Source organism: Heloderma suspectum, chromosome 4, assembly GCF_057233095.1.
Source record: "Heloderma suspectum isolate Gila_16-S chromosome 4, 16-S_ref, whole genome shotgun sequence".
Classification (NCBI taxonomy): Eukaryota; Metazoa; Chordata; class Lepidosauria; order Squamata; family Helodermatidae; genus Heloderma; species Heloderma suspectum.
In genome coordinates, this window is record NC_139461.1 from 12,649,015 (window position 1) to 12,676,400 (window position 27,386).

The following is a 27,386-nucleotide window of genomic DNA, read 5'->3' on the forward strand; positions in this document are numbered from 1 at the left end:
AAAAACACAAAACTTGTGACGTGGCAAGAGGGAGATGGGCCATTCAACACTTTTCAGCCCCCCAGGAAGACAGAAGTAAGAGGTGTAAGGCAGAGATTTCCTATTAACTCCTGGTAGAAACGATCCATTAAGCAGAAAATTCTGTGTACCTTATGTGAGATGCTTCCTTTTAAAACTGCAACCGTCCACAACAATTACAGCAAGTCAATATACCTTTATCTCCAGAACATGAAAAAAATAGAAGTCACCAATTAGAAATCATTCAAATTTTCTCAAAATTCATGCTATTAAAAAGTCTGAAAGATTTGGGGCAGATCTGTCACCAGATTTGATAACTGAGAAGGAACTGCGAAGCCTGAAGACCGCTGATAGACTGACAAAAGGCAGAGGAATATCTGAAGTTCAACACTCTGTTTGGATATTATCTTGTCCAGCTTGTTTAGAGGTCAATTTACTGATGGAAAAGTATCACATCTAACAAGTGGCGAACATAAGAAAAGCAGAGGCTTCAAGCAGGGAAACAGACCATAAGGATATTCAGATAGTACTTGAATACTTAACAAAATCATCACCCTTTGAAGGTGATAATCAGCTATGAAGTATAGGCACAGTATAGGTTGCATCAGCAGGAATCAGTGTTGCCATAGCTAAGGAAACTGGCCAGAAGATTAAGTCTGCCAAAGATATTTCTATTAAACAGAAGGACAAAATTGTCCAACTGTCTACAAAGCAAACACCTAGAGGGGTGATCAAACAATTGGACCGAACACTTCTATTGAAGAGATTGCTTATCATTGCCAAATCCAGCAACATTTCTGAAGATTGCTTCAGATACGAATTATTCTCCCACCCAGCATCCTTGTTTAACAGTAGTTTCCTTTTCTGAAAACCAAATAAGCCTGAACTGCTTCATGCTGTTCAAACAGTATGTCAGACAATACTATAGTATGGAGGCCAGCAAGCGGAATGAAGTTTGTGTGGATGGTGGGCCAATTGACTGTGAATGAATCATATTCAGCGATCCTGGAACGGTATTCTAACTATGTACACCAGGCAACCTTTTTGGGTTCATGGGCACAATTGGCAATTTGAGAAGTTGTCCTGGGCATCACCACAAAATGTCTGCCATGGAAGGGGTGGCTAGTCGCAAACAACAAGTAACCTGCCCCCAAAGACTAAGTACAAAGCAGAGGTGGAGTCTCAGCCTCAATTTGTGACATTGCACAACATCATTACTGACCACAGGGCATGTCTGTGAAGGCATAAGTCTTAGCTTCCAATTTTCTGGCTTTGTGGAGCTTGAGCCAAAATGAGATAGCCTTAACTCTGGTCTTAAATGAGCAGGTTTTTTGATAATTGAATTTCCCTGTTTTTTTTAAAAGGAAATTTATTATTACAGTGTTCTGGGGAAGAAGAAAAAACACACAAACTACAAAACACAAGTAATTAGTTCAGTAGATGTGCACAAATGAAGTTTTCTGTATTTTCAGGAAAGTTTACTTCTCAGTAAGCCTGCACAGGATTCCAGCCTAGCCTTTTCTCCCCCCCCCCCAGTCTTCATCAGTGATCTGTCAAGCAGAATGACCCCCTCAGATCTCAAAATTAACTCACTCTTGTCTCAGTTGAGTTGCCTGCTACCCCTCCCCCACTGTGAGAACGCTGACAGGAACAGTGGGATTCACAACGCTGGAGTGCTGGCAGCGTTTTAGTTGCAGAGTGAAACTGAGCATACTCGACGTAACTTTGCCGGCACTTGCCGCCACGGGCGTTCATGGGGCATAAAAACCTCGATAACTTTTAAACCACTGCTTAGAATTTCACCAAACCACATGGGGCAGTTTCAAACTTGCCGTTATCTGTTGCAATTTATAATAGATCAATTTGAAATGTTGCACAGTTATAGACAGCAGGTAGATTAGGGATGCCATCTGTCAAGTTATGAGCACTACAGATGTCATTTTTACAAGCAGTAGAATTTTGAGGCGTATAGTGGTGGAACTTTTTTTTGTAGCTCATCTTAACTACAGGGGCACTCCTTCCATATCCTATGACAACTATGACCAGAGGTCCCTCACCATAACATGCAAGTGTATGCCAAAGTCGTGGGTAGTTGCTTGCCCATGTAATATGATGGACCACCGAGAAAATGGACTCAAGACACTTCACCTTCTGCTTTTACACCATCCCAAGCATATGTCCAAACTTCCTGACATTTGGCAGGGAATATTAACATGGTGAGCACCATAAGCTGCCCCAAGTTCAGCGAGGTCCGTTACGAAACGGCTGAGATACAGCAGTTTACCTGCCCCCCCCCCCCCTTGCGGGAATTTCTCGTTTTCGAGCAGGAATAACATACCTGTGTGTGTTCAGGGGTAGGTGGGCTGCTCCTTTAATAGTATAAAAAAAATCACCCTTCCCGTTTAGATTTTTTTGGATAACCCCTTGTGCATTTATCAAGTTGCAACGTTTTAAGCCCTCAACGCAAACAAGCTCGTGCGCTCTCCAGCACTGCCCTCCATCGCAATAGTTCCTCAGTCCCTCCTTTGAGGCTCTTCCCTCAACTAAGATGGCCACCGGAAGACTGAGGAGAAGAGGCGGAGGCAGCGGCAGGCGCTGCCCGGCCGTCTTGGAGCCCGCCACTTCCGGAGCGCCGCCATCTTCGCGAGGCTTTGTGCGCATGCCGCACGAGGCTGGGGCGCCTTTCCGCCTCCGTTGTTGCTCCGTTGCTAGGCGGCGGGAATAGCAGCCAATGGCGGAGGAGAAGGGAGCCGGGTGGCAGCCTTAAAGCTGTATTGGCAGCCCGCGGGTCCGAGCTCGCTCCGGGAAGCAGCCGTCGCCCCGAAGTGGGGGTTGGGGCGGGGCGGGGCGGGGCGGGGAAAAGACGTGAGAAAGGCCCCGCCGTCCCTGTTTTTGTAGGATTGTAAGCCGCCGTATGAGGGCGGTGTGCCCAGAAAGGCGGCTTAACCATCTCTTTAATAGTAACAACAATAAGAACAGCAACATTTAGCTTTTCAGGAAAGAATGATTTGAAAAATGAACTGGGGTATGTGAGTTTGATCGGGTGGGGTGGGGTGAATGGGACTTGGGGCGGTGACTCCTGCTTAGCCTTGCAAGCATGGATCAAAACCCTGTGTATATGCTAGTATACCTTCCGCTCCTTAGGGAGAGTTTCGCAGGGGCACTATCCAGCCCGGAGCACCGCACAAACTCCATTGAAGTGAATGGGAATTGTGCCTTGAAGAGTGCTTCCCCCTCAATCAGCCTTCCTCAGACTGGTGCCTTCCGGATGTGTTGGACTGCAAGTCCCATAATCTCCAGCCAGCATGGCCATTGGCTGTGCGGGTTTGGGATGATGGCGTTACAACCCGACACATCTGGGTATGTACAACCCAACGTACACTAGATCGTGCCCCTTTGTCTCTTCCCTCTGTTGTTGGTAAAGCTTTTCCTTTCCCTCAGTTGGACAGCCAACGGCTGGTGCCCACACAGGCAGTTCCTCATGGAACTTGAATCAGATCTAAATAAGACAGGCAGCCTAACTTCTGAGGGAGATTTTTTTTTCCGATTCTAAACACATCAATAATGTCAAGTGAACATCCTCCTTTAGCGAAATATGATGACTGACAAATGGGAGGTGATGTTGTGTAGAGGGGCCATCACTCATTCCACCTGCTTTCAGTCATATGAACTTGAGCACGCTCCGGGAGAGAGCGCAGGACAGGAAGGCCTGGCGTGCTATGGTCCATGGGGTCACGAAGAGTCGGACACGACTGAACGACTGAACAACAACAACAACAACAAGACCACCACAGGAGGGAAGCCTTGGGAGTTCCCTTTGCCTCCCTCTGATATATTTGAGGAGCCCAGGTCTACGTGGCTCCCTTGTTCTGGTTGTCCAGGGCTGGAGACTTCTTCCCTCCCCCTCTTCAGGGGGCTGCTGTCCTTAGCGAGCCTCAGGCAGCTGCTGCTATGGTCCATGCTATGCAAGCATCTTAACATCCCAGCCTGGCAGAGAAACACAAGCAGGAGTTGTGGCTGACTTTTAACTGTTGCAAGTCTTGCAGCTCCTCCTCCTTTGGCCTTCTAGTCCTCGGTAGTAGGGCAAGTGAGAGGCTTTTGCATCAGATGGGGCCTCCCACCAACCTCGGCCCAGCATCAGTCACATGAGGTGGTCAGTCAGTCCCACTGCCCAAGCACAAGGCTGTAGTCCCACACATGCAACTCAGAGGGGGCTAGCTATGGATAACCAAGTTCCAAATTATATTTTTCCTTTTTCATTCAGTTGTCTGAGGTTTCTTCCATCACCTTCAACAAATACAGATGTGCCTCTGGAACTTGGTTAAAAAATATTGATTTAGTTTTCTCAAATACATGGAGCCAGTGTGGTGTAGTGGTGAGAGTGTTGGACTGGGAGCCGGGAGATCTGGGTTCTAGTCCCCACTCGGCCATGGAAGCTCACTGGGTGACTTTGGGCCAGTCACAGACTCTCAGCCTGACCTACTTTGCAGGGTAGTTGTTGTGAGGATAAAATGGAGAGGAGGAGTATAATGTAAGCCACCTTGTGTTCCTTGCAAGAGGAAAAAAAAGACAGGATATAAATGCAATAAATAAATAAATAAATACTGAAAATAAAAGGAACTTTAATATTTAGGCTTTTAGTAGCAAAATATTTCATTTATTAGGACCAACTGAAAGTCACATAATAGGAAGCAAGCTTTAGAATGTCATAAAGCTTTTGAGTTTCAAAGAACATTTTCTCAGGCTTGATGCTGAAAGCGGGGGGGGGGGCAGAAGAGTCCCTGGTAAAGGGCACAGTGGACAGAACTTCCAGTGCTACCTATTGTTTTATAGTGTCATACCCTCCCCTTGGTATTGCTTTGCCTTGGAGGGAAGCCTATGCATGTATATCCATTTGACTGACATCCACTGTACATGGGGACAGGGCTAGTTGACATGTTCTTGGAAGCAATGGAATAAAGATATGAAGTCTCAGGATGATGAAAAAATATATGTGGTTTTATTCCAAGAAGTAGCTCTATGCGTTTCAGCCCTGAGTATGGGCATTCTTCAGGGATCAGTTTTTATTATAAATGCTTGCAGAGACCTCCAAGATGAATCTTGCAACTGGTGACATATTTTTTCAACAACCTGAGACTTCTTGTTGTAGCATACAACTTCTTGTTGTAGTATTTTGGATGTTCTCCAGTTCTGTTTTATCCTGTTCTTGGAAGCCCCTTCATGTGTTTGATATTCATGGGTACTGAACGCCTGAACAGGGCTATGGTGTCTGTTCCTTACATTACATATATGTTAAATAAAGAACAGTCCCACAGTCTGTTAAAAACAGTTCAAATTTGCCTCACCAGCACATGATATGGTAGGCTGTGTAGGGCAGGCAGGCTGTGCACTAGAGTCACTGTGGTACAATGGTTGGAGTGTTGGACAGGGACTCGGGAGATCCGGGTTCTAGTCCCCATTCAGCCCTGAAGCTCAGTGGGTGACTTTGGGCCAGTCACTGACTCTCAGCCTAACCTACCTCACAAGGTTGTTGTAAGGATAAAATGCAGAGGAGGATAATGTACTCTGCCTTGGGTTCCTTGGAGAAAAGGGTGGGATATAAATGTAACAAATAGAAATTCCAAAAAGTGGGGACAGTTTCCAGAGACCCTTTGGAGGGGGCTGAATTCTGAAGAATGACAACACTAGCGATTCACATAAAATACGTATACAAAAGGCAAATAGGCTTAGATACCAGAAAACAGACATGTCTTGTAAACAGGGAGAGATTGATTGTATGTATTGTTTGACTTCAGAAATCACATCCTATGCCCTTAAGCAGCAACATCTTTGTCTCTTATTTCTCTACCACTTTGATTAACATTCACCTTAAAGAAGAGTACTCTGAAGTGTAAAAGCTAGCTTACTACTGCGTCACTTTCTGTCTGACATAAAACAGGAGCTACGTTCCTGTGCTGCTGCTGCCCTCCTGTACCACCATGGCTGCCTGCATTCTTAGCCTGTATGTAAGAAGAGCCCTGCTGGATCAAACCCAAGCTCCATCCATCCAGTCCAGCGTTCTGTGCACACAGTGGCCAACCAGCTGTCGACCAGGGACCCACAAGCAGGACACAAGTGCAGCAGCACCCTCCCGCCCATGTTCCCCAGCAACGGGTGTACACAGGCACAGTGCCTCTGATGCTGGAGGCGGCACACAGCCACCAGGACTAGCAGCCATCAGTAGCTAATAAACCCCTTTGTAAAGCCGCTGATGGTGTGTGTGAACCTAACTGCACGGCCAGTCACATCTTCCAGGCGGTGGAGAATCACTCCTGCGCCGTTACCGAGAGGGCGAGTGTATAACGGCGGAGGCAACGGCCAGCGGCTGCTCCTCGCGTGCATCTCCTTGCCCAGTCCCGGCTGCCCTGGCACTGAAGAGGGGCAAACCCAACGCAAGCCCGAGAGCAGGCCCGCTGAAAGGAACGGGGCTCGGGCTCATCCCGAACTTAAGCCCCATCCCGTTCCATGGGTCCGCTCGACGCAGGGCCAGCGTTGGGTCTGGCCCTGAGGAAGGGAGGGCGGCGGGGCAGCTGAGGCCACCGGAGCGCGCGCGGCGGCGGCGGGCGCGAGAGAAGGCGGCGGGCGCGAGGGAGAAAGCGAACGCCGGGGCCTCCCGCCCGTGGCCAACCCCGGCTCCACCTTCCGCCGCTGCTGCCCCGGCTCCTCCTCGCCGCTTGGGCCCTGCCCGCCTCGCCTCGCCTCGCCTCGCCCCGCCCCGCCCCGCCCTCCTCATCGTGCCTGGCGCTGGAGCTGGGGGCTCGCGAGCGGGACGGGGGCGGGAGGAGGGCCGGCCGAGGCGCCAGCTCGGTGGGGAGGGAGCAGGAGCAGGAGCCGCAGCGGGCGGCGGCGGCGTTTAAATATTGTCTTTTCCGCCGCTCCGCCTCCCCCCGCCCCGACAGCTCCTCGAGAGGAAGAGGCGCCGCGCCGCGCCGCCCGCGCACGGACGGCCATGTACACGCCGGGGGGAGCCGCTCCCGTGGCCGCGGGACCCGGTGAGTGGTCTTTCCCGGCGAGGCGCGAGGGGACGGAAAGGCGCCCCCTCCCCCGCCCTGGCGGTGGGCGACGGGGGGGAGGGGAGCACGAGGCGCCGCCGCCAACGGCCTCTCGGGAGGGCGCGCGAGGCGGCGGCGGGGGCGCCGTGGCCACCACGACGCGGCCGCTGGACCCGCCGCGCGCTCCTCCCCCCCTCTCCCGTCTCCCGGCCCCGCTCCCCGCGTCTCCTCTGCCAACTGCCTGGCCGAGAACCGGGCGGCGGCGGCGGCGGGGGCGACGACAGAGTTTGAGGCGCCTCCCCCGCTCCTCACTCGTGGAGGGGAGCTGTGGGGCCGGGGGGCGGAGAGAGAGAGGGGGGAGAGACGCCGCGTTTCCTGAGGCCCCTTCGGTGGCGGCGGGCGACGCGAAATGGCCACTGCCCGCGGCGGGTGGGAAGGCCCCCGGGAGAGGGGCTGCTCTCGACGGCCGGCGCGCGCACGGCGGGGTCTGCTGTGGAAGGAGCTCCTCGGCCTGCGCTCCTTCTCTTGTTTACAGCAGCGATGGGGGCTGTGCTCTGCGCCACCGTCAAGAGCCCTGCTGGCACTCGCGGAGAGCCGCCGTGGGCCCGTGTGTGCGTGCAGCCGTGTGAGTGTGACAGTGCGAGGTAGTGGTTAGAGTGCCAGACTGCGGGATGAGGAGGCCCAGGTTCGAACCCTCGCCCAGCCATGCAGCTTGCTTGGGCTACTTACTCGCGTTCTGCATCACTTACCTCATGTATGCCAGTCTGTTCTCCTGGATGAAGAGTGGGATATAAATGAGTAACATGCATACATACATACATAACCGCACATATCCGTTTCCCTTATAAGCCCATATTATCTTGCTGCTTTCTGCACCAAAGTGTTGCACTGTTGATTTCTGCTTTGATGTCTAGGTATGGTCACAAGATCACACTCATTTCCAAGTTAATTGGTATGGAGTAATTGCCACTCAATTACTGGCTCACTAACAGACTGGAGCCCCTTCTGGATCCAATACTACATTGGATAGGGAGGAAGATAACCTCCAGATGTTATTTTAGCCGTTAACATAAGGTAATAGCATTTGTACCCCTTTTTACTACTGTGCTTATAGAGCTGCAGTGCTCTTTTAAACCATCATATTAGCCAGCATTTTCAGCGTTAGATCAAATTCACAATATTCCTTTGCACTAGAGGATGCTGCAGTTACTATCCTGTGCAACTCTTCTTGTGTTAAGTTACTCACATTTTGCTGTGCGCAGATTCTGTCCAGGGTCAAAGTTAGGCAGTAGAAATCAGTAATTGTAGACGTTATTTCTGTGCCAAGCATCTGACTTGTAGAAACAGCTGCTAATTGTAAGAATGTATAGGAGTTGTGGCCAATCTGTTTGGCAAGTGTGCCACAAATTTGGTGTAAAACATAGTGCTACTACAGTACATATGCAACGCTTGTACCTTGATGTGGTTTTTCTTCTAGTTTACTGAGCATGCATCAACACAGAGCAGGAAAATCCAGATGGAGTGAAGGCCTGATTCTGTATTATGGCTCATGGGTCATGTGTGTGTCACAATCTCGATGTCTATGTTACAGGTTGGCCACCCATGATGTGAAGCACACTGTTTCTAACCCAGTGTGTCTGTTGGACCAATTCAATTAATGAAGTGCACTGGGATCTGTTGCTTTTCCTGCATTTTCTTTTTATACTCTCAAGACCACAGTGCTATAAAACGATACTGTGCTTCTCTGCTGTTTCAGTTATCAGTGGGGGTAGGGGTGAAACATGGTGAGTTGTGCGTTTTGCAGTTAAACACAGTTTAATGTCTCTGGTAGGCTTTTGATTGTGAGGCTAGTTAGGACGCCCTAAGTAATTAAAATAATTTTAAACGTTTTTTACTATCTTTGTATAGGCAGCATACTTGGGATGTCCTTGGGTATCTCACTTGTGGACCATTACCCGGGACTTTTCCAGACATTCTGTTAAAAGCACAATAAGTGGTGTTCAGTTGTTGCATGAAATCCAGATGTGTCTCCTCAAAATACAGCTTCTGTTGCAGGGAAATTGCATTTTCCTCAAACCCAATTATTGTTGCTTGGCAAATGCATTTTTCCACCCAGCTATTGTCAGTGGAATATTCAGTGCAGTGTGGAATATCACTTTTCAAGTGATATGGACATTTCTTGAATGCTGGCTGCAAAAATTGCTAGTGATGAGTGTCTCCCTTCCCAAGTGCCTATGCTATTTTGTGAACATATTAAAACATTATTTTAATTCTTAAAATGTTCTACAGAGGCCAAGCATTTTCCCGCAGCACCTAACACAAGTAGTAGGAAATATGAATAGGGTGATCTCACCCCATTCTCTTGACTGTCTGTAGTAAGGATACTCCATTATATGGAGATGGGATATTGTGCTATTGGAATTGTATTGGGGCTACTACAGGTATAGTATTTAAGATTAATATTTTTACATGAGTTTAATGTCTGGAAAGGTCCTCTGATGTTGCCTATAGAGTTGTAAGAGTGTAAACATGCACTGCAGTAGTTACTTCGCTCTCCTGAATTTTTACTGCTATATTTTAATGGTGTTCAGATACATATACTGTAGGACCTTATTAGTTAGTTGAAACTAAATATCCCATCAGTGCCAGATCTTGAATGGGAAAGGGGGCAGCGAAATGCAGTAACACAGGGTTCCCCACCTTTCCTATGTGGAAAGGCTAAAGAGATGGGGGCTTAATTTTTTTTTTAATAAGATGACTAAGGACGAGCATGATAGAGGTTTATAAAATTATGTAAGGTGTGGAGAGATAAGTTTTTTCTCTCTGTCTTATAATAGAATTAAAGGCCATCTAATGAAATTGATTGGCAGGAGATTTAGGACAAATAGAAAAAGCACTTCTCACAACACAACGTTTATGTGGTCATCACAAAATGTAGTGAAGCCTCCAGCTTAAGTGGCGTTAAAAGGGGATTAGATATATTTATGGAGATAGGTCTTTAATGGGCCATTGGACATGATGGCTACATGGAACCTTAGTTTCAAAAGCAGTATTGTCACTGTGGAGTTGCTGTGGAGCAGCAGCAAAGAATGGCTTTTGCCTTCATGCCCTGCTTGTATGCTTCACTGAGGCATCTGGTCGGTCACTGTCTGAGACAGAATGTTCGACTACGTGGACCTTTGATCTGAGCCAGCAAGGCTGCTCCTATGTTCTTAAGCTTGAGTTACTCTGCTCAGTTGAAACCAAAGCAGGCAAGTGCTTGTACATGCTGCTGTCCATATCCTTCCATCAGTCGCAGCAAGCTTTTGCATTTCAAAATTGCTCATTGCTCAGTGGCAGGGGACATGTGTTGTATATGTAAGGTCTTGATTTCAATCCCTGGCACCAGAGGTTATCGGATAGTAGGGCTGGGATGGGGCTGCTCCCAATTAGAGGAGATAATACTTTGCTAGATGAACCAATGGTTTGACTCTGCATAAGGCAACTTCATATGCTTACATGGTACTCCCATTTTAGATTATCCAGCCTTCCAAACTTGCCATGGCACAAATTTAGGTGAAGTCAGCCTAGAATGCCACCTGCATTTATATTGTCACTGTTCTAAAGCTGAAACAGTTATGTGCTGACATCATGATTGTAATTTGCATCCTGGACTTCATAAGTCAGATTTGGGACTGAACTGGCCTTGGTCGCCCTGATGGATGACTGTTATCAAGAGAGGGATGTGATGAGTACTGTCCTGTGGCTCTGGCTTGATCTCTCAGCAGCCTTTGATAGCGATCAACTATGATATTCTTCTGGATCCGTTCATTGGGTTGGGAGTTGGGGGAATGTATTGCAGTGGTTTTGCTCCCACCTGCAGTGTCAGTTTTGGAGCGTGGTGTTGGAGGTCTGTTTCTAGGCCCCCTGGCAATTGTGCTGTGGGACGCTGCAGGGTACCATTTTGTCCTTGGTGCTGCTTAACATGTATAGGAAGCTGTTGGGAGTGGCCCTTAGGAGATTTAGAGCAAAGTATTATCAGTATTCTAATGACAGCCAGCTCTATTTTTTTGTTACATCTGAATCAGGTGTGGCTGTTCAGGTCCTGGACCAGTGCCTGCCTGCAGTGGTGTGCTGGATGAGGGCCAGTAAACTGAGGCTGTATCTTGGCAAGAAGGAGGTCTTGTGGCTGAGTGGTTTCTGAGTTTGGGAGATAGGTAGACTACCTGTTCTATTTGAGGTTGCATTCCCTCTGAAGGATCAGGTGTGAAGTCTGGTGGTACTTCTGGATCCATCTTTGTCACTGGAGGCCCAGGTTACCTCAGTAACTTGCAGTGACTTTTACCAGCTTTGCTGGTACGCCAACTGTAGCTATTCTTGGACTGGATAGCTTGGCAACAGTGGTCCAGGCATTGGTAACCTTGAGGTTAAATTATCTCAACATGCTTTGTGTGGGGCTGCCAGCATAACATTCCTAGTAATTTACGCCGACAGCTGGTACAGAATGGCTCGGTTAGGTTGCTGAGGGGCTCTTCCTACTAGCAGCATATTACACCTGTACTGAAGGAACTGTGCTGGCTGCCTATCTGCTGCTGGGCCAGGTTTAAGGCTTTGTTGCTAGTATATAAAGCCCTAACAACATGGGACCTGGTTCCCTGAGAGACCACTTTCCCCCCTATATATCTATTTGATCCTTGAGATCATCTGGTAATGATGGTGCCTGAGTTCCATTCCATGGTTGTTTAGAGCATGGTATTTAGCATGGTGGCGCCCACTGTGTGGAATAATCTTTCCCCTGAGATTAGACATGTGCTGACAATTCTTATTTTTAGGCACATGTTGGAGACACATCTATTTATGCAAGTCTTTCTGGTGTAGCTTAGCCTACCATGTATTTTATTCTTATGGATATGTAGATACAGTTTATTGACTCTATGCATTGGTTTAATATTTTTACGTCTTTATGGTTTGTGTTCAGTACTTTGAAATCTGTAGATGTAAGCAGTTTGTAAATAAAGGTAAAGGTAAAGGTGTCCCCAACCAGTTGTGTCCGACTCTAGGGTGTGGTGCTCATCTCCATTTCTAAGCTGAAGAGCCAGTGCTGTCCGAAGATGCTTCTGTGGTCATGTGGCCGGCATGACTGAACACCCAGGTGCACGTAACGCTGTTACCTTTCCCGCTGAAGCTGTACCTATTTATCTACTTACAATTCCTTGCTTTCGAACTGCTAGGTTGGCAGAAGCTGGGACTGAAGATGGGAGCTCACTCCCTCACGCAGCACTCAGGTCTTGAACTGCTGTCCTGCCAACCTTCCGGTCTGCAGTTCAGCGTCTTAACCACTAAGCCACCGCGGCCTCAGTTTGTAAATACTTGCAAATAAATACATAAAAGATGTATTATGCATACTGCTGTCCAGAAAATAGCCACACAGTTGCATGTAAGGGGATATTGTTTGACGTCATTAAACTGTTTCCTGTATCCATTGGAACTTTAGGTCTGTTTCATTGTATTGGAATTGCAGTTTTGTCAACTTGGAGTTGAAAAGTATTCATAGTTTGACTTTTAAAGACCTATATGGCTACAAGGGATTGCTTCTTTTTTAATCCTGGTTTGTGTTCTTCCTACTGATATGGTGTCTTCTTAGTATCCTGTAATCTGATTGCATATTCATGGATGCCAGTTTCAGATGCCAGATGTTTCAGATGCCAGTGGTACTAGTTTTTAAAGCGACTATTATCATGAGAGGGCCAGATTTCTTTATTTGCTCCCCACAGTATATGAGTGGCACATATGTGGATTTTCCATATGTCTTGATTTTTTTATCATTTTATTAGCTGAAGTCCAGTACTAATTCTCCAGGCCTTGTAGGACAAGATATTAAGGTGAATCTAAGTCTGGTGTGCTCATTGACATACTAGAAGAATGCATGGGGAAAACATGATGAAGGCCTCATACACGTGACTATTTTTTAAAAAGGTTATATTACTGTAGTTTGTAGGGTTTTTTTAAACAATAACACACTAGCTAATTGAATGTATGATCTGAAATATCAAAACACATGCCCAAACACTACTATAGTTAGAAGTAATAATATAACTGCTGTAGTAACTGCAGGCGTATCTTCATGAACAAAGGTGCTGTATTACCAGTGCAAAGGGTGTAGCATCAGAAAAATTATAAGCAGCGCTGATATTGTGCTGTTTGTAGTATTAGTTCCTAAAATCGGGCAGAAAAGGCTGATAAACTTGGTAGTGCAGCACCTAGACATATGATGCCATGGCCTAGGATCCTTAACAAAACAACACCCCAATAGGAATTTGATATATTTCCTGCTGTGCCTAGAATTGTCAGTGGTAATCTTACTAATATGTGACAGTTGCACTCTGAAATCTCTTGATGTACACACCTCTGGAAGCATGTACATAGTCTGTGAACATTGGGCCTGTGGTGTGGGGAACAACATACCACTACTTATTTTTTTTATTGTCATTTGGTTAAATATGTGGAATCACAAATCTTCCATCTCACAAGCAGAATATTGAGGTTACTGGTGGACTAAATGCCTCAAGGTAGGACAGCCTTCCCAACCTGGTGTTTTGGACTTTGCTTCACATCAGCCCCAGCCAGCATGGCCAATTTAATTATTTCATTTCTGTACCGTCCAATAGCCAAAGCTCTCTGGGTGGTTCACAGAAATTAAAATCACAAGGTGCAGCATAAAATAATATAAAATATGAAAGCCACAATATAACAGTACAAGCAGGAAAAAAAACCTAGCAGCAATGCAGAGATTTAAAATACAGATTTAAAACACCTAGTCCTAAAGGACTAGGAAGCTAAAATGCTGTGAAAATAGAAAGGTCTTCACCTGCTGCTGAAAGGAGTACAACATAGGTGCCAGGCAAACCTCTCTAGGGAGCTCATTCCACATCCAGGGTGCCACAGCAGAAAAGTCCCTCTTCCAAAGATCAGGAATCCTGGGAGTTGTAGGCCAACATATCTGGAGGGAACCAGGTTGGGGAAAGCTGATCTAGGAAGACTTCTTTGGCTATCATTTCGAACAGCAGGCAATAACTAATGATATGTAACAAACACCTAAAGTAGGCCTGTGTGAGTGAACATAACATAAGAAGAGCCATGCTGGCTCAGACCAAGGTCCATCTAGCCCAGCATTCTGTTCACACAGTGGCTGATCAGCTATCCATGGGAAACCTACAAGCAGGACATGAGTACAACAGCTCTCTCCTGCCCATGTCCCCCAGCAACTGGTGTACATAGGCATACTGCTTCTGATACTGAACGCAGCATAAAACTATCCAAATTGGTGGCCGTCACTACATTTTGTGGTCGTGAATTCCATAGTTTAACTTTGCAGTGTGTGAAAAAGTGCTTCATTTTATCTATCCTGAGTCACCAGTCACTTTCATGGGAGGGACCCTGGGTTCTGGTATTTTGAGAGAGGGAGAAAAATGTCTCCGTATCCACTTACTCTACACCATACGTAAGTTTGTACATTTCTGTCATGTCTCCTCTCGCTCAACTTTTCTCTAAGCTAAATAGTGCCAAATGCTGTAACCTTTCCTCGTTGGGTAGTTGCTCCAGCTTGTTGATCGTTTTAGTTGCACTTTTCTGTAGTTTTCCCAACTCTACAATATACTTTTTAAACTTCACTGACTAGAACTGTACACAGTATTCCAAGTGTGGTTGCACCATAGATTTGTATAGGGGGAGTATGATCTTCACAGTTTTATTTTTGATTCCTTTTCTAGTTATGCCTAACATAGAATTTGCCTTTTTCACTGCAGCTACACATTGGGTCGACATTTTCATCAAGCTGCCACCACAGCCCCAAGATCTCTTTCTTGGTCAGTCACTGCTAGCTCAGATCCCACAGCATGTATGTGAAGTTAAGATTTTTTGCCTCACATTGCGTCATTTTACACTTGCTTTCATTGAACTGCACTTGCCATTTTGATGCCCATTTTCCCAGTTTGGAGAGATCCTTTTGCAGCGCTTTTCAATTCTTTTTTGTTCTAACCACCCTAAATAATTTGTTGTCAGCCTTTTGAAAGTCGAGGTAGACAATATCTATCTGATCACCCCTGTCCACATATTTACTGACACTCTCAAAGAATTCTAAAAGGTTAGTGAGACATGACTTACCTTTGTAGATTGATTCTGTGTTGATTCTTTTTCAGCAGGGCTTGTCTTTCTGAAATAGTATAGGCTTAGTATAGGCTTACTAATTTTATCTTTAACACTTTCCACCAATTTATCTGGAACAGACATTAAGCTAACTGGCCTGTAATTTTCTGGATCTCCCCTGGATCCCTTTTTAAAAATTGGTGTTACGTTGGCCATTCTCCAGTCTTCTGGTAGAGAGGTTGATCTTAGAGACATGTTACTTTCGTTGTTGTTGTTGTTGTTGTTAGAAGATCAATTATTTCACGTTTGAATTCTTTAAGAACTCTTGAATGGATACCATCTGAGTCCAGTGATTTATTAACTTTCAATATGTTAGTAAGGTTGAGAACTGTATCTTTTGTCACCACTATTTGCCTCGATCCTTAGACTCCCTTCCTGAAAACATCAGTTCAGGCACAGATATCTACATCTTTTGCAGTGAAGACAGATTTAGCTTCTCCGCAATCTCATTATCCTCCTTTAGTACTCCTTTAACTCCATTGTCATCCAATGGTCCAACTGCCAGTGTAGTGTAGTGGTGAGAGTGACGGACTGGGAGCCGGGAGATCCGGGTTCTAGTCCCCACTTGGCCATGGAAGCTCACTGGGTGACTTTGGGCCAGTCACAGACTCTCAGCCCAACCTACCTCACAGGGTTGTTGTTGTGAGGATACAACAGTGAGGAGGAGGATAATGTAAGCCGCCTTGAGTTCCTTGCGAGAGGGAGAAAGGCGGGGTATAAATGCAATAAATAAAACTGCCTCCCTAGCTGGTTTCCTGCTTCTGATATACTGTATATTTTAAAAAATTCTTTATTGTTGGCCTTGATGTTGTTAGCGATAAGCTCCTCAAAATGCTTTTTTTGCATCTCTTACTGTCTGCTTGCATCTCTTTTGTGCAAGTTTGTGCTCTGTTTTGTTTTCCTCACTTGGGCAGGACTTCCATTTTCTGAAGGAAGCCTTCTTTTCTCTAATAGCTTCCTTGACACTGCTTGTTAACCACACCAGTGACCTCTTGGATTTGATGCTACCTTTCCTAAGTTGTGGTTTATATTCTAGCTGGGCTTCTATTGTGGTTTTGAGTAACCTCCAAGTATTTTGAAGGGATTTAACCCTCTTGACTCCCCCTTTCAACTTCCTTTTTACCAGTTTCCTCATTTTAGAGAAGTTTCCTTTTTTAAAGTAAAATGTGACTGTGTTGGACTTCCTTGGCAATTTTCCACTTAAATATAAAGTCTGATAGCACTGTGGTTGCCATTTCCAATTGGTTCGACAACACTCATATCTCGTACTAGGTCTTGGGTGGCACCACTTAGGATGAAATCTAGGGTCACCTCCCATTCTTGTTAGTTCCATGCCCAACTTTTGTAGGGCACAGTTGTTTGACCTACAGAGCAACACCTTCTCCAGTAAGCCCTTCCCTGTCCTTCCTATACAGTTTATATCCAGAGATGACTGTATCCCACTAGTTTTCTCCATTCTACCATGTTTCTATTATACCCATTGTATCTAGGTTCTCCTTTAAAACGGGATGCCCCGACTCTTCCATTTTGGCTTGGAGGCTTCTACCATTAGCAGAGAAACACCTACGCATGGTGTCTCTCCCCAGATGTCTCTGACATTTGCATCTTCTGCTGCAGCCCTTAGGCCTCTTTGACTGGTGCATATTTTAAATCTGACAAGCGACTATGGGCATTAACAACCCTAAAACAAACCATAGATTTTCAGGGTGGCTTGTTCATGAAAAATAAGCCAACCTGCAGAAACCATACCAGGTTTGCATGACATGACAACCCACCATGGCTGATCACCCCTGGTGGGTTGTTGTGTCGTGCGAACTAAGCCTATGGGTGGCTACTGGTCATGATATCTACATGTTACCACAAGTATCAGAGGCAGTATGCCTTCATGTCCTGCTTGTGGGCTTTCCATAGGCATCTGGTTGACCACTGTGGTAACAGAATGCTGGACTGGATAAACATTTGGTCTGATCCAAGGATGGCTCTAATTATTTAAAACTTGGAAAGTTTGTGAGAAAAAAACATGGATTGATCACTGTGTTCCAAGTATTTGCCAAAAGGCAAGCTGTTCCATCCACTTAATTGCTTGGAATATATTTTTCACTTTGGGATGTATTGATGCAGTTTGCATACTAGGGAAATTCCCATCATCTTTTCTGGGTGGTAAGTACTGGTTTGAACACATGTGTTAGAGAGCATGATCATTCATTTATAAAAAAGAGTAGGTGCTGTTTTGCTCTTGTTGATGTTCTATGTTGTCTGATTGCAGCATTTCCCCATTGACTGATTCAGTCAGATTTATTTGGCGTCTTTTCTTTGTGAGGCTAAAACAAAGCTTGAATAATTTAAGGTACCTCAGGCCTGGTTCACAGAAACAACAGATGAGGTGGTGGTTAAATTGTTCTTGCACTATACCACTTCAGGCTGCAGGCGTGTGGGTGGAGAAGGGGGCACTACACAGATATATTTACCATATAAGAATCTCTCTTCACCTAGAAAATGGAATATCAGGGAGAAAAATTTGAGCTTAGCCTCCCCCTTGATCTGCTAGTTTTCCTTGGGTAGGAAATTTCTTTATTTTATTTCTTTTTATTGTATTTATTACATTTCTATACTGCCCAATAGGTAAACCTCTCTCTTTAATGATTCATTCATGCCCATACAGTCACAAATGGTACAATTCAACATTTTTATTTAAAACTATTTATACTTCATTATATAGCCTTCAAGGTGGGTTATATATCATTTTTAAAATATTTCAAGAATAAGGTATCAAAACAAACTAAAATAGCCAAACTAAAAACATACAGCCCCCCCAACCAACCCAAGAGCAGCAAAATTAAACAACAAAATGGCAGAAAACCAAATTCCAATCAACAATTCTAGAGAAACAGATTTCAGTCAATCAATCAGTCAATCATAGTTTATTATACAGTCACAGACCTGTTCAAGACAAAACAGGTTTTATGAAGAGAACATGTCTGGGGAGGGTGTTGCAGAATCAGGGTTCCAGCACACAAAAGGCTCTGTACTGGGCAGCCACTCACCTCACCTTCTGAAGGTAGGGGCATTCAGAGCATGGCCTCAGATGACAATTTCAGTGATTAGACAGGTTTGATGAGAAGGCGATCATTCAGATACTATAGCCCAGTTTAAGGCTTTATAAACTAAGACCAACACTTCAGGAATATAGGAAGCTGCCTTATAACAAGTCGGACAGTTGATCCATGTATTGTGTACACATTGACTGAAAACAGCTCCCTGGGGTTTCAGATGGGTATTTCACAGCCCTACCTGAAGGAATTAAACCTTTGGCCTTTTGTACACAAAGCAAATGCTCTTCACTGAGCTACAACTCTTTCCCACTTTGAATTGGACCTGGAAACAAACTGAAGCCAGTGGAGATCTTTTGGCATGATTAAAATAAGGCACTGTGGCTAATTTAAATTGGGTTGTGTGTGGGGTGCAGTTTCCATAATCATCTCTTGGGCACAGCTTGCCATGTTGTTTGAACCGGGTGGCATGGCTTGTTGGAGGGGAAAACAATCCTCCAATAACTCTACGACAGCCCATGCTTTATTGGAGAGGTGTTTCCCTCTACAACAAGCCATGCTGCCCAGGTTTGGACAACACGGAAAGCTGCCTGGGCGATGGTTAGGGAAATGGTGCCTGGCACATGCCATTATTTTAATAAGCCACTGTGGCTTATTTTAGTTGTGCAACCCAGGTCAATGAAATCAGTCAGTTTCCTTGGACTGTAAAGTGGCAGGCCCCTCAGGCTGAACAGTTCTTGATTTCTATGCCATTTTTGTGGTAGTTTACAGAGATGCTGTGGGCGTGTATGTAATTTTATTCTGTTTTTGAATTTTCTGTTTGTGTTCTTCCCCTCATCCCTCCTGGGCTAAACACTCATTGGCCACTGTGGCTATTCCACCACCATAGTACTATACCTCTGGTCCTTGCATAACATGAGTATAGGATTGCTCTGCCCATGTACCAATGGGGTGAATTCACAATTGAGTGAGTTTAAAAAAGTCCCATTTTAGGTTGGTTCCAGACCTTCTATGAATTTGGGTTTAACTCTAGATGGGGTTCATCTATTCACATGATCAGTGACATGGATTTTGTGGAAAACTGTGAATAGGAAAATTTTCCTATGCAAATTAGGCTAATTTGTATAGAGTCATTTGCATCAGAAAATTTTCAGTTTGCATTGGAACATTTTCTGATACCTTAGAGTGATCTAATTTAGAACGTTTATTTTACTTGTATTTAGTAAACAAATCTAAAACAAGTACCCCATGTTATTTTTTGTCCCAATATACCACAAGTATTTGATTTGAAATATTTGAGGAACATAATAAAACACACTTAATGTGATTTAAATATTACAATGTGTATAAGTTTTTACTGGAATACTTGTCAAAAATTAAGGACAACAGCATGTACTTCCCTTACACTGTTTAAATGTAAGGAAAATCAAAGGTGCTGAAAATTATTGACCCACTAATTTAGCTTTTCCCAACCTGGTTCCCTCTAGATACGTTGAACTACAACTTCCAGCATCCCCCAATCAGCGTGGCTCACTGGGATGCTGGGAGTGGTAGTCCAACACATCTGAAGGGCACCAATTTGGGGAATCCCCTTCATGGATCACTGCCTTGTTGTGGCGAAGGGGCCTGCATAACTCAGTGAAGCCATAAGCTACGCCGTGCAGGGCCACCCAAGATGGACAGGTCATGGCGGAGAGTTCTGACAAAATGTGGTCCACTGGAGAAGGAAATGGCAACCCACTCCAGTATTCCTGCCAAGAAAACCCCATGGAACGAATCACAAGGCTAAAAGATACGACGCCGGAAGATGAGACCCTCAGGTCGGAAGGTGTCCAATATACTACTGGGGAATAACAGAGGAAGAGTTCTTCTACTGGGGAAGAGCAGAGGGTATTTCCAAGTAGCACCAGAAAGAGTGAAGCGGCTGGGCCAAAGCCGAAAGGACACTCAGCTGTGGATGTGTCTGGTGGTGAAAAGAAAGTCCGATGCTGTAAAGAACAATATTGTTAAGGAACCTGGAATGTCAGATCAGTGAATCAAGGTAAGCTGGAGGTGGTCAAACATGAGATGGCAAGATTGAACATCGACATCTTGGGAATCAGCGAACTAAAATGGACAGGCATGGGCGAATTTAATTCAGGTGACCATCATATCTACTACTGTGGGCAAGAATGCCTTAGAAGAAATGGAGTAGCACTCATAGTCAACAAAAGGGTGGGAAAAGCAGTACTGGGGTACAATCTCAAAAACAATAGAATGATGTCAGTACGAATCCAAGGCAAACCATTCAGCATCACAGTAATTCAAGTCTATGCCCCAACCAGTGAGGCCGTAGAAGCTGAGGTTGATCGGTTCTATGAAGACCTACAACACCTTCTAAAACTAACACCAAAAAAAGAAAAAAGTTTTCTCTTGGCAAAACTCTATTAGCTTTTGTCCTGCTTCATTTTGTACACCAAGGCCATGCCTGCCTGTTATCCCGGTGATTTCTTGACTTTCTACTTTAGCATTCCAATCCCCTATGATGAAGAGGACATCTTTTTTTGGTGTTAGTTCTAGAAGGTGTTGTAGGTCTTCATAGACCCGATCACCCTCAGCTTCTTCAGCCTCAGTGGTTGGGGCATAGACTTGAATGACTGTGATGTTGAATGGTTTGTCTTGGATTCGTACTGAGATAATTCTATCGTTTTTGAGATTGTACCCCAGTACTGCTTTTCCCACCCTTTTGTTTACTATGAGTGCTACTCCATTTCTTCTACGGGATTCCTGCCCACAGTAGTAGATACGATGGTCACCTGAATTAAATTCGCCCATGCCTGTCCATTTTAGTTCGCTGATTCCCAAGATGTCGATGTTCAATCTTGCCATCTCATGTTTGACCACCTCCAGCTTACCTTGATTCATTGATCTGACATTCCAGGTTCCTAAACAATATTGTTCTTTACAGCATCGGATTTTCTTTTCACCACCAGACACATCCACAGCTGAGTGTCCTTTTGGCTTTGGCCCATCCGCTTCACTCTTTCTGGTGCTACTTGGAAATACCCTCTGCTCTTACCCAGTAGTATATTGGACACCTTCCGACCTGAGGGGCTCATCTTCCGGTGTCATCTCTTTTAGCCTTGTGATACGTTCCATGGGGTTTTCTTGGCAAGAATACTGGAGTGGGTTGCCATTTCCTTCTCCAGTGGACCACATTTTGTCAGAACTCTCCACCATGACCTGTCCATCTTGGGTGGCCCTGCACGGCATAGCTTATGGCTTCACTGAGTTACACAAGCCCCTTCGCCACGACAATGCAGTGATCCATGAAGAGGGAGTAGGGGCTGGCAACCACTAATTTATTTCAATGAAGTCCAACTCCCTTCCACTGAAGTTGTTGGGGGCCTTCAGTTTTGCTTTCGCTACTTATTCGTTCCATTTCACTCTGAGACATATATTACTTCCATTTATTTATTTATTTGTGTGTGTGTGTGTGTGTGTGTGTTCGTTCTTTCACATACTTGCTAGGGATAACTAAACCATGAATTACAAATGTGAAACTACCACGTTTGTCTAATATTGTATTTGCAGTTGGCCTCTATTCATTGTTACTAATGAAGTTAGGAAATGAAAAATTTTCCACAGACGAATAGAATAGTGGAAAATTCTCAGGCCTGCATCACTGCCCATGAATAGCCAGTCCTCACTTTTCCAAGCAACCTCCCCTTACCTTGAGAAGGAGGAGAGAATAGCCCAGAAAATTGAACTGCAAAGCAGAGAAAAGTATAAACTGTTCTTCCTAGCATCTACAGTAGTGTCATTTTGAGTTGAGAGGCTAGAAAGAAAGGCCTTTCTAACAAATATGGCTATGGGCAGCAAAAACAAATTGTCCCCGGAACCTGCCTTATTGGCTTGGATAGCTGTCTTGGCTTAGAACTATGGAATGACGCTGCTTTGGCTCGCATCTGAGGTGGAGCATCATGTCACTTTTTGAAGCCTTTGGTGTCTTCCCCTTTGACTTTAATGCTAATTTCAATGAACACTTATAATGGGTTTTTTTTTGGCAGAATTGGGTGAAATTTGCAGTCATATAAGTCCCTTGGGAGGTGATGAAACCTTCACATTGCTTCAGACTTGGGTCACCTCATATTTGGAGTCAGTATGACTATCTCTGAATCAGGGGTATTTGCCTTGGATTTGTGCTTCACTTGAGGTGTTTGCACAACCTTACTGGCAAATCTTTCTTACTGCCAGTTATCCTCTGAAAGGGTGTTGTTGTTGCTAGGAAGGTGGGGGTGGAATTAGTATTGGAGGGGTGTATGTTTTATCCATTTGTTAGTTTCAAGCTTTTTTTAATGGAAGATTAAAAACATGTTTTTCAAGATGAACTGATGGGAATTTTCCCATCACCACTTAAGAGTAACTTAAGTTTGGCTGGATTGTTCTCATAGAATTTTACAACTAGACTAATGATGTCTGGATTCCTAAATACCTTTGACGTTCGTGAGATAACTCTCATTTATGACTGGCACTAATCAGTCTGTAATTTTAACATTCTATTTTGCAAATTGAAATCTGAGTCTTCCAGATTACAATGTCAACTGTATTTAGGGTCTTCATGCATGTATGTGTGATTTAAACTGAACATTCAATGAGCACATCACAGACATATGCTGTTACTAACTTAAAACTATTAGAAGATCAGCTCTCTTATTGCAATCTATCGAAAGTCAGCCCTTGACACAAGCTTCTGTCCCTCCCTCATCAGTGTGTTCACTGTCATAGGGCGTTCCTGTGTTAGATTCCTCCACACCCCTCAGGTGGGTACAGAGCCACTTCCCATGCAAGGGGTGTCTGATCTCTTCTGAGCAGGTATTGCCCTGGTAGAGCTGGCCTCCTAGTGGTCTTTGGCACTGGGTGTACCACCAATAGGCCTGCCAAGGAGAAAGTGTCGGGTTCAGCTGGAAGGAAGAGTCCCAGCTGGGCATTGTGTTTGCCTCCAGGAGTAAGCTGGGATGGTTGCTGGCTCTATCTGAAGTAGCAGCAGTGGCAGGCTCAGGCTGTTATCAGGTCCACCTATGGGAGGAGCCTGGCCCAGACTACAGGACTACATGTAATCTTAACTAGTTTTCTTTTAAAAATATGTATACGAAAGATTGCTGTTTCCTCTCCTGCCCCTTTCACTTCACTACATTGCCCACCACTTCAGGAATGAGTTTGGGTAGTATGAAGTGCTCTGGTAGAGAGTGGGGCTGAAAAAACCAAATGGAAGTGTCATCTTTTGGGTTCCAATTCACTGGATAGGTGCCCTAATGAATGTGTTACGATCATATTAAAGTAACGTTATTTTTCCTCTATTTTCCTCTATATTTTCCTCTATATTTTCCTCTATTTAGAATGCTAGAAAATGATAATGTTCAAGCTTTTTTTATATGGAGGAAAAATTACTCAGTAATCCCTAGTTCATGAAAGTAATATTGTGCTGTTAGCCTTTTTTAATATGCAAAGATCTTCGTTTATTTCATTCATCCATTAAGAAAAATACAGCATGCTAGCATTTTACGTAGGATCGACACTTAGTCATTCTTAGAGTAGACCTATTGAAAACAATGAAACTTAAGTTAGTCATTACTAACTTAGTCAAGTCTGGCCAACCCATAATATTTTAAGGAGCTTATAATCTTCAGTCAGCCAAACTGTGTTTCTGTTTACTTCATTCTGCTACTGGAGTTGTCGTTTGCACTTTAATTTTGCATAATTGACCATTATTTCAGACATTGTAGTTGTAGCAACAGTATTGTCAAAGTAAGCATTTATGTAGATGTGGAACAGTTGTTAGAGCTTTAACAAAATAAATACATTCAATGCATGTTCAAGTTTATGAAGCTTCAATTGTCGTAAATACTGGCAGCTATAAGGTTCATAGTAGTTTTTAGAGAGAAATTACATATACTACTGAAAATAATGACTTATGTAAAGTTTAAAACTGCTTAGTCTCAAACAAGTTGATGTTGTATTTGAAAATTAATTTCACAGGTTTTGAGTTTCAAAATTATTCTGTAGAGTATCATATAGCTTCAACTACTTAACGCTCTTCTGTTTAGAGCTGATAGGCAAAGATGGGAAAAGAACATTTAATGTTCAGTCCAAGATAAGGAGTACTTTCAATAAGCTGACAATTATTAAGGCCTTGGGGGAGCAGGGGGTGGGAAGCTCTGGCGTGGGCTGGTCCATGAAGTCACGAAGAGTCGGAAGCAACTGACCGAATAAACAACAACAAAAGCTATTTCAAATAGGCTTTGGTAGACCTTAGTATCCTAAAAAGATGTGCTGTGTTGAGTTCGCAAAATGTAAGCAAGTATAGAGTGGCCTTTGGGTGGTCCTGCAGGAAGTTCTCAAATGGACTGAAGGATTATCAGCTCAATCCCCTTCCTCTCTCTTGTCTTTCCCTGCAGGAAAAAACAACAGGTGCTTGAGAAGGGAAGGTAGCAAAGCACACTTTGACTGGAACCCCTAATAATTCATCCTTTCTTCACCACACACAAGAAAAAACTAGTCCTGGCAGGATAGGAACTCAAGTGTCTTTTCTCCCCCACAACTTTAAAGAAAAGAGATCTTGCATTCACTCAGTATTTCAGTGGAGCTTGGAGTGTCATCAATCGTCAGAAAATTTTAGGTGGAAGCTTGCTCGTGCTTATCACCCATGTCATCTACTTAACCTTTATGCTCACAAGACTTCTCTGGTGCTTTAGTTCAATGAATAGAACATTTAAATAACTAGGCATGTTACCAAGATTATGCTGAAGAACCTATTAATGTCCAGATATTTTGAGAGGTCCTAACTTGATTGCCCAAATAGCGTACCACTACTTAATGGCTATACAGCGGTGGTCTCAAATTCTGTTCACAGAACCTTGGGATTGTGTAAACACTATCAGGAGTTATGCAACAAGGTTGATAATGGCAATGATAGAAGTATCAGCACATTCTACAATGCACTTTAGTGCTTGTGGGGTACTAGTGAGTGAACTGAGAATAAGGCTTAGAATTTCCCACTTCTCTAGAGTAATTGCCAAAGGCTGAGCATCTAGTACATTAATTTTTCTGGTGAAAGCTTCCTCAATTGAATGGACATTGAGAGAGCAAAGCTTCCCAGTAGGAGGGAAGTGGTAAAAAGAGAGGAATGGAAGCGAGCATGCCACTCCCAAGACAATAATTCCATGTTAGGAAAGATGTGAATATAACTGTTAGTAATGTGTATTTTCACCATTTAGATATAGTCATTTCGTTATTAATAAGTTATGGAATGGCTCTTCATAACAAAGGTGGTTGTATGGGTGTGTGTGGGGGAAAGGTATTCAGTATGTCCTGGAACCTCTGAATCAGAAGATTTTCCAGTGTCTACATCAGGATCTGATTTAGCATGTTTGGTAGACTTATGTTTAACGAATAAAACTTTAAACATATGCAGTATTATTTGTGTAGATCATATAATATTTCATTGCAGAAAGGGGCAATGATCAGAGGCCTAGAGCAACTTCTGTACAAGGAAAGTTTACAATGTTTGCATCTATTTAGTTTAGAAAAAAAGATGAGTAAGTGGGAGCATGATAAGGATGTATAAAATTATGCATTGCTACTGAATGTGCTCCTCTAGACACATGTACAAACTTGTGCATGTTCTCAAGATATGCATTCATTAAGGAACCTTTAACTTTGGCAATAGGGCACCTGGCAGGAGGGGACCCAGTGGAAAATGTTGGTTGGCAAAAGTGAGAGAGCTCTCAGGAGCATAGCCTACATCGCAAGCGCCACAGCACAGTTAGTTGCCTAACCACAGCAGCAGACAAGAGTCAGGCACATCATGGGATATTTGTCTTGCGCCCTGCCTGCAACCTCAACACCTGGTCATAGACACTAGGAGCACCTGCATGTGGGGATGAATGCTTCCCTTGTGTTGCAGACACTGCTCCCCGCTGTTGGGTGTGGGAGAGGGGAGAGTATTAGAGCAATGCAGTTCAGACAAGACATAGTATTCACTTATGGCAAAGGGTATATGTGGGTAGACATGAGAGACATTCAGGGCATGTGTTCCTCCTGGGAAACACTGTTCTGGCACCCCTATTTATTGGCGTGGAATGGGATTGGGTGTTTGGAGTCCCAGTATGCTCAACTTCCCATGACTATTCTGGAGACAGATCGTTTTGTGCAAAGTGCTCCCTTTGCATGCAAGGTGACCTTTCTCCCTGTTTCCCATCACTGAGGTTCCCCCGTGTGTGCTCTTAAGTGTGCATGCAAAGGGGCCAGAGAGATATGGTGCGATGCTACTCGCCTGTCATCCGAGTTATGGGGGCTGTTCACATGTCACACTAACCCATGGATAAGCTATGCAGAGTAGGTTGTTTGGAAATAATCTACTGTGCTCCTGTCAGATGATCAGGCAAACAAGCTATGCAGCATGTTTTATTCCCCCCCCCCCCCGCCCGGCCAGGTATCCCAGCTTCCTGTGTGGTGGAAACCATGTTTTGCTGTCCCTTGTGCTGCTGCTACATCAGCAGCCTGTCTCTGATTGGTCCACGCTAGGGGTGTCTTCTGCTTCTGCCTGCCCCCCTGTTCTCAACCCTGTGTTGATTCCTACCCGCTGCCCCACACCCCTACTATTCTACTCCGCGTTCCCCTGATTTCCAATACCTCCGCTTGGGTGCAACAAAAAGGGGTGGGTGGCCCCCAACTCCTTAAAACTTTGTAGAATGGGGATGAAATTTGATATACAGGTTTCCCTTATGGGGAGCCACCACATACACTACTGAATAAATGCATGGCTTTGCTTTTTCATGGAAAAGTGAGGATTTAACCACAGGTGAAACAAACCATTTGCTTCCCTTCCCACTCCTACCCCCTCTTCCCCAGTCCTTACTCCTTACCTGCTGCCCCAATTTTCCTTTGCCGGCTCCCTCCTCACCAGCAACAAACCAACAACACAGAATAAAATGAAACTTTTTATTGGTGTACAAAGAGGCTTGTTTGTCTTACTTGGCTTGCTTAATACTGGGCTTGCTTAATACTGTTTTGAAACTACTAAGGCACTATTTGGCATCATTTCTTGGTTGGGAATGGGTTG

At 44.6% G+C, this 27,386-nt stretch overlaps 1 protein-coding gene across 3 annotated transcripts in view; it reads left to right on the forward strand.

Annotated features, from left to right (window-relative positions):
* The first annotated feature begins 6,720 nt into the window (after positions 1-6,720).
* AGO2 (argonaute RISC catalytic component 2) overlaps positions 6,721-27,386 on the forward strand; it is a 63,066-nt gene continuing 42,400 nt past the window's right edge. For 2 of the 3 annotated variants that reach the window (XM_084848703.1, XM_084848700.1), the window contains exon 1: positions 6,762-7,049. Coding sequence is in view for 2 of the 3 variants with exons in the window: in XM_084848700.1 (XP_084704826.1) it covers positions 7,007-7,049 (43 nt within the window). In the remaining variant the exon portion in view is untranslated. Of the gene's footprint in view, positions 7,050-27,386 lie in introns of all 3 variants that reach the window. The other variant, XM_084848701.1, reaches the window with a different exon arrangement.